The 15,352-nt window shown below is 40.5% G+C and overlaps 1 protein-coding gene across 1 annotated transcript; it reads right to left on the bottom strand.

Moving 5' to 3' along the window:
- Positions 1-4,380: 4,380 nt before the first annotated feature.
- LOC149075722 (cytochrome P450 18a1-like) lies at positions 4,381-15,075 on the bottom strand. The gene is made up of 6 exons (XM_089243225.1): positions 14,636-15,075; positions 9,272-9,602; positions 6,515-6,711; positions 6,166-6,429; positions 5,890-6,066; positions 4,381-4,655 (listed from the first exon to the last, which is right to left on the bottom strand). The coding sequence occupies exons 1-6, from the start codon at positions 14,970-14,972 to the stop codon at positions 4,528-4,530; spliced, it is 1,434 nt and encodes a 477-aa protein (XP_089099351.1). The 5' UTR covers positions 14,973-15,075; the 3' UTR covers positions 4,381-4,527.
- Positions 15,076-15,352: the final 277 nt, after the last annotated feature.

Raw genomic sequence — 15,352 nt, 5'->3', positions numbered from 1 at the left:
AAAGGAAAGTCATCTAGTCTCCGCCGGAAATCGAGTGGCTTACTTCAGCACCTCACACCCCACTGCGAGAAAAAAGAAGGGCAGGGTCGTGTCTCAGTGGTGCATATGGTAGCGCACTTGTCCAGCTGGCAAGAGGAACTACGTTCGACTCCTGTTGGAGACCAGATGACTGTTCTTTTAGAGTTCACCGTGGCATAATATCCAGCAGAGGTCTATTTCCTTGATGTATCGGGCTGAGAAAAAGCCGTCTCTCTCTCTCAATGCATGTATCTGATAAGACACAATTGTTTTCATATTCGCTCCATGTTATTTTACATCCAATATAGCGACATTAAAAGACCTTTCAATTCAGTACAACGTCCGAATTCAGCCATCACCTCCTAGAGATAGAAGGCCTCTGCAGTGTTTGCCATAAACGTCATTCAGACTATCTAGCAAGTTTGCCACAGAGCATCGTATTTCGTTTCTTCTTATTTTGGCGTCGAATCTTCCTGATTGCCTCACAAAAGCCGCATAGTGATTGGATGTGGGGCATAGAAATCGCCAATTCTGAGCTCGATCATTTCTTTTCCTCACAACATTGATACTGGCACGAGCAGGGAGTTTTTTTTCTCTGAATATTCTGAGGGAAAATAGACTACTTACTGACGTCACAGGCAGAGTGCGGAGGCCTTCTATCTCTAGGAGGTAATGATTCAGCTCTACCCCTCCTCTTCTGGTAAACAAATGTACAAAATTCGTGTTTCTCATTTGCCGAAATTGTGTTGACTTTTACCTTTGACATTAGAAAATTCAATACATTAGTGCAGTGGTTCTCACCCTCAGGACCATATTACACCCCCCGCATAGTCCCAGATCAATTAAGCGGCCCGCATTTACAGATCACTTAAAAGAGCCGCGCGTTGCAGTTTTACACGACTGAAGTAAGTGGTTACAGCATATTCCCAGAACAATAGTGACACGCGGCAAATTTACAGACCACTTAAGCTGCCCGCGGTGCAGTTTCAGATCACTTAAGCTGCCCGCGGTGCAGTTTCAGATCACTTGAGTTGCCTGCAGTACATTTCCAGATTACTTAAGTGACCCCTGGCACATCCACGGATCACTTAAGTGGCCCGCGACAGGTTTTCAAACCAATAAAGTGCGGGCCACTTTATTGGTTTGATGATTGGATTGGTTTGTCTTCCGGGGCCGATCACCCTTCCCTACTAAATAAATGAAATCGAGGTTTTGGAGCCCCCTAAACCATTTTTGCACCGGACTCCACGTCTGATAAGGGTGGCTGCAAGTGTAGTTCCAGCCAAGTGTTCACAGTCCGAATTTGCAACGTGTCTCAGCATTGTCATCCTGATACATGTACGCCTGAGTCTCTAAGTCACTCACATACTTGCGTACTCTCTTGAGCAATCTAGTGTAGTCAAGAATGCTAGACTAGAATGGGTGGAGAGCGGCAAACTTAGTACAGCGCCCATAAGCGACAAAACTATAAATCCGCCTCCGGAAGGGGAGTCCCAGACAAAGCCCTCATCAGAGGGTACTAAAACTATGTGGCCTCAAACAAATGATACAGCCAGCGGACACGATTGGACCATTACTGTAACGAGCCAACAGTCCGCTGGTCAAGGGAGAACTCATGAGGGAGAGTGTCCCAATGCATCCAGAAATCCCAGCGGCGTCAGTCGTAGTGGTGTCCGGAAACTCCGCCTCGACAAAAGCCCTCCAAACGGAGAAGGATTTCAAAAAGTCAGTCAGCAGAAAAGTGACCATAAAGGTCATGGTGGATACCAACCACCCGTATCCTTCCCGGTATCCACCATCAGGAGCAACACGTTCGCTCACAAGAACCATTGGTTCCTTCATATCGATAGCTACGGAAGTGTTGGGCACCTCCGTAGCAACCAATCTGCTCGCCTCCAGCGAGATTGACATGCCAGAAAGATGGGCGTTCTTGGCATCATCGGCCAAACCAGTCTTATCACCAACGTAAGATTAATTATCAACTTGAATCCGTTAGCACGAATCCACCGGTAACGTGATGGTAAATTAAAAGGGTCGACTCCCGGCCTCAAAAACGAGTAAACGAAAAAACAGCGAGGAGCAAGGCCCTCATCAGTTACTCAAATTCCCGCGTCGGAAAATGAGGCATTTGCTCATTTATAAGAGCAGCTGATCCCTTTATCGTGGAGTGCCCCTATAAATCGGATCGGATAAGGTCCCCCGGGCCGTGCTCGGTGGACCCATTCGTTAATAAGATGGCCTTGAGGGTAGTTTATTAAAAAATCAGGTAGAATCTTCCTTCTTCAATTCAGAAACGAACAAAATGGGTGAAACAACACTCAAAGATAATAAATAAGTAGGCCTACCCCCGTTGTAAAGCACGTTATAAAAATGTATACATAAATGTATTAGGGGTGGCCATTTTAGGTGGGAACAAAGAGCACCGTTACAAAATTTAAATTTTCGAATTTTAAAGTTGTGGGGTCGGCTGAATCATTTTTGCCCCGGGCGACAAAATTCCTATTTACGGCCCGGCAAAGATGTGTCCTGATAGCTATGCTTTAAGAATTTCTGGTAATACTTCAATTCTTTCTCTCCCATATTGATATTGAGTACGTAAATAATAAATAATATTGTTACATTTGAACATCTGCTGTCATCTGTGAAATATAAAGAATACTAAGCATATCAGCCTGCTTAAAAAATTCCGCTGGGCTGAATAACATTTTTTATTTCGGTGGTACCAAGGATCCCTTTCTTTCCAGATAGGAGAAGCAAATTCTCATTTATTTTACCTGCAGAGACCCGTTGCTTCTCTGCGCACAGAATTTCGATATCTGGGCGAAATGACAAAATAAAATGCTACGTTATACTACGGTGACCAGATGAAGTACCTGAGAAACCGGGACAACTCCCGGAATTCCTAATTAAAAATCGGGATGAAACTGGGACATTTTGTAAATCCTTTTTTGATGGACATCCAGTATAAAATTGCAAACTTACAATGTATCACGAAAATATTATCACACTGTTTCTACACAAAGGTGCCAAAATGAGTAAAACATCAGGGTAGGGCTATGAATGTCGAGCATCCTTTATATACGGGATTGAAGGGCGGACACGTAAAGAGGAGGGGGGAATTTTTTCTTGTTGCATCAAATGTTTTACCAAACTTTAAACCAAAGCTTTTGCACAAACAGAAATCCTTTATTTTCACGATCATTTTTTTCCAATTCCAAAATATTTCATGGAGATATGGCATTTGTGCAGAGTTTTTAAGAGATTTTCACTTTAATTAAATGTTAGCGTCCTGTATTGGCTCTACAGAGAATAAAAATGAAATAAAGTAATTGAATGTATGTACTGAAGAAAGCTTGCACCATAGTTTTTTTCCAAACTTTTTGTTTCACTCCTCCCCCTTTTTTTCAGAAATTTTTTTCTCTCCATCCCCGAACTCATGCGAACCCATAGGATCCAGTGTTATACTCTTAACTTCTATCGCCTCCCGGACCATTCTATCGCCCACCGGGGGAGCTATTGCCCACTTTGGGAAACACTGGCTTGGACACTTCAAGCCCTAAAGTCTGAGGTTTTTCTATAAATTTTAACTGGCAATATATTTGCCATAATTTTTAAATGTTTTATCTAATAAAAATATTATGTACATAGTTGTTAACGTGCATTTACAGTTTTCGTGTGAATCTTAATATCCGATTAAGCGGGGTAAAGGGGATATTTAATAAAGCGGGGAAAGGGGGATATTTTATAAAGCGGGGAAAGGGGGATATTTTATAAAGCGGGAGAACCTTAGCATTGTGTTTATGGGAGAAATTTTGGTTGCGGAGGAGAGATTTTATCAGTTATTCAATTAAGCGGAATTGACTGTATTTGCATATGATTCTATTTCATTGGATCTTTGATTGCGCAAAGAAAATGCATAACACCAAACATGGCCCCCGCTCTGTCCCTTGCGGGATATAAGCGGATTAAAAAGAAAATGGAGTATGTGTTCCATGACCACATTGCAGGCGAGTCATAAATCCAGCTGCACGTACATGGTTTACAACGGTGAACTGATTATGGATTAGCAACGCAAGTTCTTATAGCCGTCTCATTTGCATATTTCCACCGAAGTCGCTCGTACCAGAGCCACCTATCGGCTTTTTTGAGGGTTTTTCCGTCTTAAAAAAATTTCCGTCACACCTAGCGATGCTAACCCTGCAAACTGCTTTTCATTTCGGTTATTTTTCCGGTTTTTATTCATTTCTAAAGTTTCTACGGACTTTTTGCCCACCCTGTATAAGTCTAGAGTTTTTCCTTCCTTCAAATGGAAATAAATCTATCAAAACTATGCAGCATTCAAAGATTTTTCACAGGAATTTTCAATGAAAAAAAATCAAAATTTATTTGGTTTAAAAAAAACCCGTAATTTCCAAATTTAAAATACAAGCGAAATTCGATACGAAGATTTATCGATGACAAAGTAATGATAATTCAGTATAGTCTCGCATCTGATCCAGTCCACGATCGTTACTCTCTCGGTACCAAACGGATTTTATAGTCTTCAGCTGGATACAGCGTGAATTTCTGCAAAAGCATAGTGATGAACAGGAACACCTCCATCTGTGCCAATGATTCGCCAATGCACGATCTTTTACCTTAAAACCACAAAAAAAAAAAATATATATATATATATATATGAAAACATGGTTTTTCAATAGTATGTATGTTACTGCCAAAGCCCGAGAGTTTTGGCCAAAGTTTGATTTTTTTTTTTTCAGAAATAATTCGGGCTTTGGCCGGCCAATTCGCAAAGAAAAATTTGAGAGGAAAAACTATAAGAATAATAACATATAATGACACATTTTTTTTTCTGTCTAATTTTGAAGGGGAAAAAATGACTACTGCATACTCGTGACTGCGGTTTGATGGGTTACCATAGCTAAAAATTACGAAAATTTGGCGATAACCCCGAATCATGTCTTTTGTTATCGGGCTTTGGCCAAGGATCTTCGGCCAAGGAACTGGTTGGCTAAAGTGTGAAATTCGGACATTGGCCTGGTAAATTTACGACGAAATTGGCCAATTCGTGAACCGGACGGACACTTCTTGAATTGGCCAATTTCGGGCTTTGGCAGTAAGATATACACAAACTCCTAAAAAGAGGAAGGGGTTGGCCAAAAGGAAGGGGAATCATGAGCAATGATGGCCGGCAAATTCTGTCACCCACGTTTCAAAGTGCAATATTCACCTATATATATTTGAATTTAAAAATCGGAGAAAAGTTGGGAACGAACAGCATAAACGAGGGAAAGAAGCGTTGTCCGTTCGTTCATGCTTTTGTTTTCCGACTTGCCAATTGAACAATGGAAATATTTCAGTGAATATTACACTTATAGAAGGTGGGGTTTTTTTTGTCTCAGGAGAGACAGGGCAACAACCTAACTGGGTTTTTGATGACATGACAGGATATCTGTATCTAAAGTAAATTTTTATATTTTAATAACTATACAACCCCTTGCAACATGGATAGCATATCTGAGATCTACACGTTTTTTGGACATCTTGTCTAATTGAAAGTGTGCCTCTAGGATCAACGGTGAATGCGCCAGTAAAATGCGGCTAAGGGAATTATGGAATCACCCTGTACAATTTTCTAGAACCGTTATGTATTACTCATTCGGCCACCTGTTTAAGGCCCGTGGTACACATGCTACTAAGTAGCACGAAAGCACGCCCCTTTCGAGCCATGAAATTATTGGAAACATTTGCACGAACGTTATCAGTAATCTCATTGGTTGCGCGTGCTCGAAAGCGGCATGCTTTCGTACTAGTTAGTAGCATGTGTTTCATGGGTATAATGCCAAAGACAAAAAAAAAAGTAATCCTTACCGACACCGAACGGAATGGGTATTTCCTGTTTCATCCTTTTTCCATCTTCGCTTAGAAATCGGTTGGGGTCGAACCTCGATGGATCCGGATACGTCTTCGGGTCGTTACTCACGCTATACAAGTTGGCCACGATGAAACTTCTTTTTGGTATACGGTATCCACCTATCGAAGTTCGTTCTGCACAGGGTATTAATAATCATCAAAATAATAATAATAATAATAATTGATAAACAGACAGTTTGATATTGAATAAAAGTCTGGTATTCAATAACTTACCGAAGTTGCTGTAGTAGGTGCTGACGGAAAAGACCATGCTCGTTCTGAAAAGTTCTAGTATCAGAGCTTCGATGTACGGCAAATTTTTCCTATCGGACCAAGACGGCGGCCGTTCACATCCGACGACATCATCCAGTGCTTTCTGGGCTCTCTTTTGAGCGTCGGGTTGCTTGGCGAGGCAATCGAGCAGTGAAACCATCGTACTGCTGATTGTTATAAGCCCTTCCATGAACACCCCGTAGAATACTTTCTGCAAGCGCTTCACTGCAATTAGAAATACATCGCAAAAGACAAATTAAAAAAATATGACATTTTTATGTTTATTTTGCGCCAGATTTCGTTTACTCACTGCTGTATGTGCTATCCTTGAGTTCGCCTTTTTCTTCGAGGTTCTTCATGTGGATCAAGTAACTGTCGACGAAGTCCCTGGGATGTTTCATGTCAATTGTACGAACATGTTCATCTACGATATCATTTATGAACTTATGGAACATACTTTTCGTTCTTTCCAAGCACCATCCAGTTGGAGTAAACTTCATCATTAGCCTTTACGATAAGATGAAAAAAAAAAAAAAAATGGATTCAGTGCAAATGTCACAAATTGTCATGTGATCCCAAAATTCCCCCCCCCTAAAATATTTAATACAAATTTAAATACTCTGCGATCGTATAGTTACTTCAAATACATATTTTCGTTCTCACGCTGCGAGTTCTACCAGCACCTCTTCCTAGTACCTCCTAGAGATAGAGGAGGAAGAGGTGCTGGTTCTACGACCTAGTCAAGTCTCAATCGTTGACATAAAATCGCACCGCCATAATACATGCCTTGTTTTCCATGATATCTGAGGTGTCGAAAGCTATTCACAGTTTATTGAATCACCTTCGAAAATCAAGACGTTCTCAGATCCAAAACACCCTCGTGACTTTTGGTTTTTTTTAATTTTTGGACCAATCGTAAAATCAGATTCCTATCAGGTGCCTATCTCAACTAATCGGAGGTGTAAGGCTCAACCAAAAGTAGTATTTTTTCCTGTTACGAAGTTGAGTTAGTAGTGCTAAGGCACTATGGGATTTTCAGTCAGTGTGAATGGGACTTAAATTTTCTCAAAGCACCAAAGGCACTTAGTGAGTTCATAATGAAGATGGGACGTCCCCGTTGGAGTAAACATTGAGGAGATGGTGGTGAGTGTGTGACTCAGAAATTTATTATTTTGATTTCTTGAACGGGGTGAGAGAAGTAATTGAAACGTAAAATGCATTGTCCTGATCTATTATAACTTTAATAAAAGTTTGTTTCTTAATACATTTATCTCTCTTGTCGTTCATTGCTCTTAGTGCAATTTTAATTTAAACACTTAATTTAAGTATAAGATCTCGGCTGTATTTCCGTGTCTCGAAGGCACGACAAAATCTATCGGACTATTGGATATTGTGTGATCCATTTGATAATAGTAATACTCCTAAATTCGAAGATATCACGGAAGTCTTATCAGAATCAAAGCAAAACACACAAATCTAAGATATTGGATATCTCTGAAATGAAAGAAAAACTAGTCGATAACAAAAATACCGCTCTTATACTTGGCAGCTCCCCCACTTGAGCTCAGAACTGCAGCATGGGACATGAACTCCTCAAGATTGCGGAAATATTCTGTAGGTAAAAGACACCATATTTGCAGGCATCCTGTAGAATGAATGAATGGACCGTGGCCGCTGTGTGTTCGTATGGGCATCGTGCTGGACTCTCATCATCAGGATCCAGGTTCGAACCCCGTTAACAAAACAGTGGTGGTCGACTGGTTGGTTTTCTGCAGTTTTCTAACTGCAGAAAACCAACCAGAGAAGTGAATATATGCTAGCAACCCCCCCCCCCCGGTCTCCCATCTGCAGAAATCTCTCCGCAGAGAGCAAACAGACCTGCAACATGATATTTGGATCACATGAACATTCAAGCATTTGCCAAATTTACTTCAAAATATGGAACACAGATCGCGGCACCAGGAGCAACATGAAACAAGCACAATACTCTAACAATATAAATGTGTAAAGCCATACATACACTCACACAACATGTTCCTCCAGATCGGGGCCCGCAATTTCAACATGTACCGATTCGTTAGAAATTCCGCGGAGGAATGTAAACGAGGTAGCGGCAGTGCCGTCTTAACGCGGGGGCCTCAAGAGAAGAGGGGCTTCAGAAAAATAAGAAGTGGTTTAATATTTCGAGAATTTGCCAGGTAGGGCCTCAGAAAAATCACTTGGCCCGGGGGCCCATGATGCTCTTGAGACGGCCCTGGGTAGTGGAACGGATTGTGAGTATTTTGAGTTTCTCTGTACACGCATGTGTTGCGTCCTAATATGACTGAAAGTTAGTGATTTCTTCAAATTAAAGGAGTGTTCCTCTAACCATGATTTGGATACTCATGTTTGTTGTAGCAGTGCATTGTCCCATTGAAAGAGGTCGAGCACGCCAGAGTGAATGCATAAAATGAATGGGCATATTCCGTCATAAAGAATGATTATGTAGCTTTCACTCATAGGTGGAGATAGACTTGTCGAGATAGATAGTCGATTCATATACGGGGTGATTATAAAAAAACTATCCCGACATATGGGCCCCTAACTATCATACCATTCACAGAAACTGAATGAAATTTTGGCATAAGGTATTTTGAGGTATGTGCTCAAGAATGATAACTGAAAGAAAATAACTGAACTTGGCTTCTAACGGGACTTGATATTTCACTTCTTTCGAGCACCACCCTTTCTTGTATCCCTTTCAGAATCGAGCATTCGTGGCTTTTTTTTTTTTTGGAATAAGTGCTGCCCTCTGATGGAAGCCGTCAAAGTTTATATTCACCATATTTTTAACTCAAAACTTAAACGGCCTTCTGAATCAGGGCGTAACTCCCTTAGGTCAAAAGAAAAAAATTCTACAGTGGGAAAAAGCAACCCTTGCATTTGTGGCACCAGGGTCTGAAACGGATATACATCTTTAGTTACCATTTGTCTATCGTAGAAAATAGTAACTAGTGTTCGTCTACTGATCCTACTATTATGGTTATAGCGGAGCATGAACTTGACACTAGTAAATAATTAAATTTACCTGAGTGTCCAGCCAGCCAGCAACATCCTGCGGTCAGCGAAAAACATGACCAACTCGAGAATTTTCTGATTCATTTCGTGTAACTTTGAATCGTTTATCGAGAAATCTTTACTACAAAGGATTTTCCCTACAACGCTGGCCGTGACGAAAGCGAGATAACGGTGGGCATCGATGGGTTTGGATCCATGTTTTCTGAGTTCGGTGATCATCTCTTGAATCTTTCCGTGTATGAAACCTTCCGAGTCCAACTTCCCGAATCCATAGTTCTTGACAGTCGCTATGAAGAATCTGCGCTGTTCTTTCCAAGCTGCACCTTCTTCTTGTAAGATACCTGTGTTCACAAAGTAGTAAAACGTTTTTCGGCTGTGTTATGACTTTGAGAAAAAAAGTTTTCCATCCGTTTTTTCAATGAAATGAATGACGATATATATGTTACCGGCAAAGTATGAAATCCAGGCATTCTATAGAATGCCTAGGCAAAGTATAGAATAAAACCGGTATTTCATACTTTGCCGGTAACATATACACTGGCTTTCAAAAATTAAGCACGCGACGGCTTATGTCACATAACGACACCACTTTTTAATCTTGTCTCTCCCCTTCCACCCCTTTCTCTGGATTTGACGACTAGTGAAACACAAACACGTGGTACTCGTCGTACAGTCAGTCCCTGCATGCACAGGCGTATTTGTCGCTTTTTTTTTTGGCTGCACGAATTTTTCTCCATTTCTTTGACCACTCATTAATTGAAATTTAACCCACTCGGTCGCATCCCTGTGAATAGATCAATGTTTCGCTAAATCTCTTTCTTGGTCACTCTCATGCTTGCGTACTCTCTTGATCGCTCGCATGCTTGCGTACTCTCTTGATCGCTCGTATGCTTTCGTACTCTTTTGATCGCTCGTATGCTTTCGTACTCTCTTCGTTACTCGTATGCTTTCACACGTTCTAGGTCGCTCTTTTTGGTCATTTACAGGCTTGCAGACGCTCTGATTCGTTCTTTTAGTCAGCACATGCTTGCACGCGCACTAGGTCATTCTTTTTGTCGTTCGCTAATCTAATCCCACACTTTCTAAGGTACTCATTTGATCATTCATATGCTCACACGCTCTCTGGGTGACTCGTTCTGTCATTCACATGCTTGCACACGCTCTGTGGGTGACTCGTTCTGTCATTTACATGCTTGCACACGCTCTAGATCACTGCTCCAGTCTCTCATTGACCTGGTCCTATGCTCTGTAGGTCACTCGTTTGCTCATTCACATGCTCACTTACGCCCTCTAGGTCACTCTTTTGATAATTCACGTACTCGTACACTCTTTTGTTTACTCACAGAACTTGCAAACTCTCTAGGCTATCCCCTTTTGTCACTCGCTGTCAGGACAGAAGTGAATTTAAGGTACCCTATGAAAATTTTGCGGCCCTCTTTTCCCATTATAATAATTTTCTTAGCAACTCGATTTTCAAATTTTCCGCCTCTCCGAACTTGCCGCCTTGGGCTATATCCCTCTAAGCCCCCTCCCGTATGTAGCCACTGCCTTCATGTGGAGCTTTCAGCGCACAGTATTGGCAGATATTGTCTTATCAAGTGAGGCTGTAATCCTGGAAGAAACAGTTGTGGAGGTCGCTGGTCGATCCCACTTGGCTTCGACTGGCCTCGATCGAACTTATAACGAATCGGTACATGTACCTAAGTAGACCGTTTGTTCCTGCGTAATGCTTGTTATGTGTAGTGCTGCCATCTACCATCAACTTTTCTAACCATGAGTGAAGTGTAATGATTGAAGATTTTATCGTTGTAGGCCTGTTGCTTTCTGTGGTGAGACTTTTTAAAGGGGAGATCAGCTCGCATTTGCGCCTTGAAGCTGGGAACCACAGAAAACCCACTTCAGCCGACCACTATGGTGACGGTGGGTTTTGAATCTGGGTGCTCGCAATGCGAGTCTGCTGCTATGAGCACTCGATCACCACATAAAGGCACTGTACGCCCGAGTACCACGTGTTTGTGTTCCACCAGCCGTCCAATTCAGAGGGGCAAAACTAAAGTGGTGTCATCGTTATGTTATGTAAGCCGTTGCGTGCTCAACTTTTGGAAGATATTGTATGTATGAAATGCGGGGATTATTGATTAGTCGCAGGCAGTGGCGTCGGAGCAGGGGGTGCTGTGGGTGCTCGAGCACCCACGGAAGTTTGTAGAACGGGTCCGAGCACCCACAGAATTGATTCAAAAATCGAAATTTCCTACATGAATCTCAAGACGGGCACCCACAGGTTCGAAACACTTCCGACGCCCCTGGTCGCAGGATAAAAGGAACACGGTGTTTTCTCGACCTTCAGACGGCCGTATGGCCGCAAAATAGAACTATGATAAATTACTTCACCATCCCTCCCCATCTATGATACTCTAGAGTCAGTGTCGCTCGGTTGACACCATCATCACGGTTGCTAAGGTTTATCTTTCCATTTCACTTCCAGAAATTCACTCGGATAAGTTTGGATAACAACTAATTATTATTGGAAGGGTGACTAATCTACTTGAAACTGAAGCACAAGTGCAGGTACTCCTGTACCAGGGCTGTATAAAAAGGATTGTTTCATCCCCTTTGAAGTCGCGCTTGGCTCAGTGAGCGTGTTCTCGGAGCTGCTGTGTGACTTCACGACCCTAATACTTTTTTTTTAGCAGATGACATCAGCACAAAAGAACGTGCTGTAGTTATGTGTCTTATGTTACTGTTACAAGTGAGCGATTTCTCATTATAGTGTTGTTTTAGTGTTACTGGTATTCCCGTGTGGTATTTTTATAACCTTTTCGTAATTTATAAATTAAGAAATCGATTAAATCCAAGAAATAGTTGGTGAGTTAACCTCTTCACTTACAAGCGAATTCGTAAAAAATGCTCTCTATTTGACGAATCCTCAAAAAATACAGTAATCTTGTGTCCTAACCTAACGGCACGTTAGAAAAAGGGGGGGGGGAATCACAAAAATGAAAGAGTAAGACAGTATAAAAGATAAGGTGATAAGAGAATGTAGGCACAAAGTTATATTTTTTTTCACCCTGACCCTACCTGTTCTCTTTTACTTTTATAAGAAAGATACATGATACGTGAGGAACAAAATAACTATCAGAGGGTATACAAAAAACCGAAAAAAAAAATAATAATAAAAATTAAGGTTGCTACAAAGCTTCGGGATGATCAGTAGAGAGGAAAGAAAACAGTAAACTTGTTTGGATTCATTCTACTTGCGTTTGAATGCAATATTACGTCCTTTGATCGTAAAGGGGTTAATGTCTTTTGATATTGGCATTCAAAATAATAACTTCAAACATTTTATATTAGAATTTTTTAATATAAATATATTTACTTCCTATTTTTTTACTTTGCAGTTGCATTGGTAGTAACGAAATCAACGCTTCTTGAAGCCTACGCCTAATAGAAATGAAAACGAAAATAAATTAAAATTCCAGAAAGTTCAAAAGATAATTGAAATTATCCGTCTTGAGGAGGCTTTCAATCAATCCAACAGAAGTTTACCAACGTACGTGATTCAACTGAAATAGATACGAGAAAAATGTTCTTAGGGAATTGGCCCCTCATATATAAGCAAAGGCGAAATTTCTTATTTTAAATGTTAAAAATGGTTGAACGAAGCAAGTCAATACAGATAATAATGACTAGGGCTCAGATTTCCATGTCTTTCTTTGCATGTTTTTATTTTTATTTTACTTCTTTTTGCATGTTTTTATTTTTATTTTACTTCTTTTTGCATATTTTTACGTGATAGAGCATATTTTCAAAATTTTTAGGCCTATTTTGCATTTCTCATAATTTTCGTTAGAAAGCAAATTTTTTCTCCTCTATTCCAATTCATCTTCAGACTGGTTTTTTCAGTTCCCGTCTCTGAGGGGAGCTCTTTTTTTCTTTTTCCTCGTTTTCCTGAAAAGCTTCCAAAACGTACCGCTCCCCTCCAACACCAATCTGGGCCATCTACGATCGTTAGTCAAACTCCCACCAAACATCAGAAATATGCGTGCCAACTAATAACCTTAGCAACCTTTTTGTAGATCATGCGCAAGTGGAACGTGTGGACCGTATCCTTTGGAGCAGTGGTTCTCAACCGGTGCTCCGCGGAGCCCTTGGAACTCTGTGTGCACTCCCCAGGGGCTCCACGGCCGCTCGAGAAAAACAAAAAAAAACGGTAGAATTGAAAAAAGTAATTATAAATATTTTTAAATAATATATATATATAGAAATCAGTAACTCTCTCTCTCTCTCTCTTCGATAATTAAATAAAAAATGTTCCTACACGGGACTCTCCCATAAAAACTAGAGCCCAGAAAGGGATCCGCAAGTCAAGTAAGGTTGAGAATCGCTGTTTTAGAGCATTTTTTCTCAAAGTGTGCGTCGCGGCTCCTAGGGGCGTCACCAACTGTTGTCAAGAGTGTCACGGTGAGCTGGAGATATTGATTTAAGTGCCTGTTTATGCTTTGAAGTGGCGCTCTTATATGGGGCAATATAAACACTAAACTATTCAGGGAACCGCAGACGAATCATGAATTATGTAAGGGAGCCACTGGTGACAAAGTTTTGAGAACCGGATTTAGGGCGAGATTGGGGGAAAAAACCTGAATTTCAGGATTCTTTACCAATCAGCAACGTCATTGAATTTTTACACCATAAAAAATACTAGCCCTTCAACGACACTGGTGTGTAGCGGTAAATCGATTAATCATCTAAATCAGTGATGGTAACTCGAGGGAAAAATTGGCCCATGGGGGAAATTTTTTTGCGTTTGTGCGAAATTTTGAGTCAAATAAAGAATTATTATTATTATTTTTTTAATTTTGTGCAATGCTTTTCCAAGTCTAATACTTAGCTAGATATTTTTACTTATAGATGGCGGAACGTTCAAAAGGAAAAAGTTTGGCTCGATGGGAAAAATAGTTTTTTTTTCCTGTTATTGCATTGAAAGACAATTAATTGATTAGCAGTATTAATCAATTTCTGTTAGTTTTCTTCATTTTGTACACCTGCCCCTCCCCCCTCCGTATTACCTTATTACCTGGTTTTTTTCATTTTTTGTGAGTAATTTTTTTTCCTCGGACATTTGATTTTAAATGCTATGCTCGTCAATGCTACTCATGCTACTCCTACTCAATGCTACTACTACGACAGGAATCCAAATTTTATAAAAACACTTGTTTCAGGTTTTTGTCATCATTTATAAACTGGAATAATCAAAATAATAAAAAATGGTGTATTCCATAATCCTCGCACTTCCTACATCATTTAGTGACTATTTTGTCAAGGATACTGCAAGAAAATCTATTTGTTATGAACATTGCGTGCATGTCTTACTCACCATATCCATCGTCGACCCATGTTATGAAATTCATCTGCTGTGGTCTTCCGATGAATTCATCGGCCCTGGTCACGAGCACTTCTTTGATAGTGTCCATGCCATTCAGTACGATAAATCTGGTACCACCCAAGCTTCGGAAACTGAAAATCTCGCCGTACTTTTTGTACAGCTTCATAAACGTGAGATAATGCATTTTTTCCAAGCAGAAATAGTAACCAACTATGGGCCATCCCCAAGGACCCGGTGGTATTCGGTAATTCTTTGACCATACTTCGACGAGTAGGATGACAATCACCGCTACGGACACCCACGGCAACCATTCTCGTAAAGCATCCATCTTTTTGTAGCGCTACTCAAGATGAGCAGATGTTTATTGAATAGGCATTTTTCTTTTACAATATGGTCTCTTTTCGTTCTCCTCTTTTATTTTTATTTTTATTACTGTTGTTTTCGTTTTATCCACTTCCCTTATAGAGAGTGACCTTCAATTACACACAATTTAATCTTTGTTGGCGTTGATTGGCTGTGTAGGTGAAGACAATTGATACGTAGACCCCGATGATTGACAATGTTAAGATTATGTCAGTGTCGTAGCAATCAGTTGTGATTCCACAACTTCCTGGAACTCATTTTATATATATATATATATATATATATATATATATAACACATCTGCCCTCTACTTTTTCTCTTCTTTTTTTAAGTAATTTTAGCGAA

The sequence above is a fragment of the Pholcus phalangioides genome, unplaced genomic scaffold, assembly GCF_987345545.1.
Source record: "Pholcus phalangioides strain wild (caught in Gottingen) unplaced genomic scaffold, Ppha-v1.0 ptg000015l_1, whole genome shotgun sequence".
Lineage (NCBI taxonomy): Eukaryota > Metazoa > Arthropoda > Arachnida > Araneae > Pholcidae > Pholcus > Pholcus phalangioides.
Note: the sequence above shows the minus strand (reverse complement) of the source record. Positions and strands in the feature narration are given on the sequence as shown.

Bases quoted from the DNA above. Each gene is read 5' to 3' on its own strand.
- LOC149075722 (XM_089243225.1), bottom strand. From the start codon at position 14,972: ATGGATGCTTTACGAGAATGGTTGCCGTGGGTGTCCGTAGCGGTGATT. The intron at 6,430-6,514 runs GTGAGTAAACGA...TTCTAATTGCAG, and splicing joins CAAGGATAGCACATACAGCA to TGAAGCGCTTGCAGAAAGTA. The intron at 4,656-5,889 runs GTAAGGATTACT...TGTGGTTTTAAG, and splicing joins ACCCATTCCGTTCGGTGTCG to GTAAAAGATCGTGCATTGGC.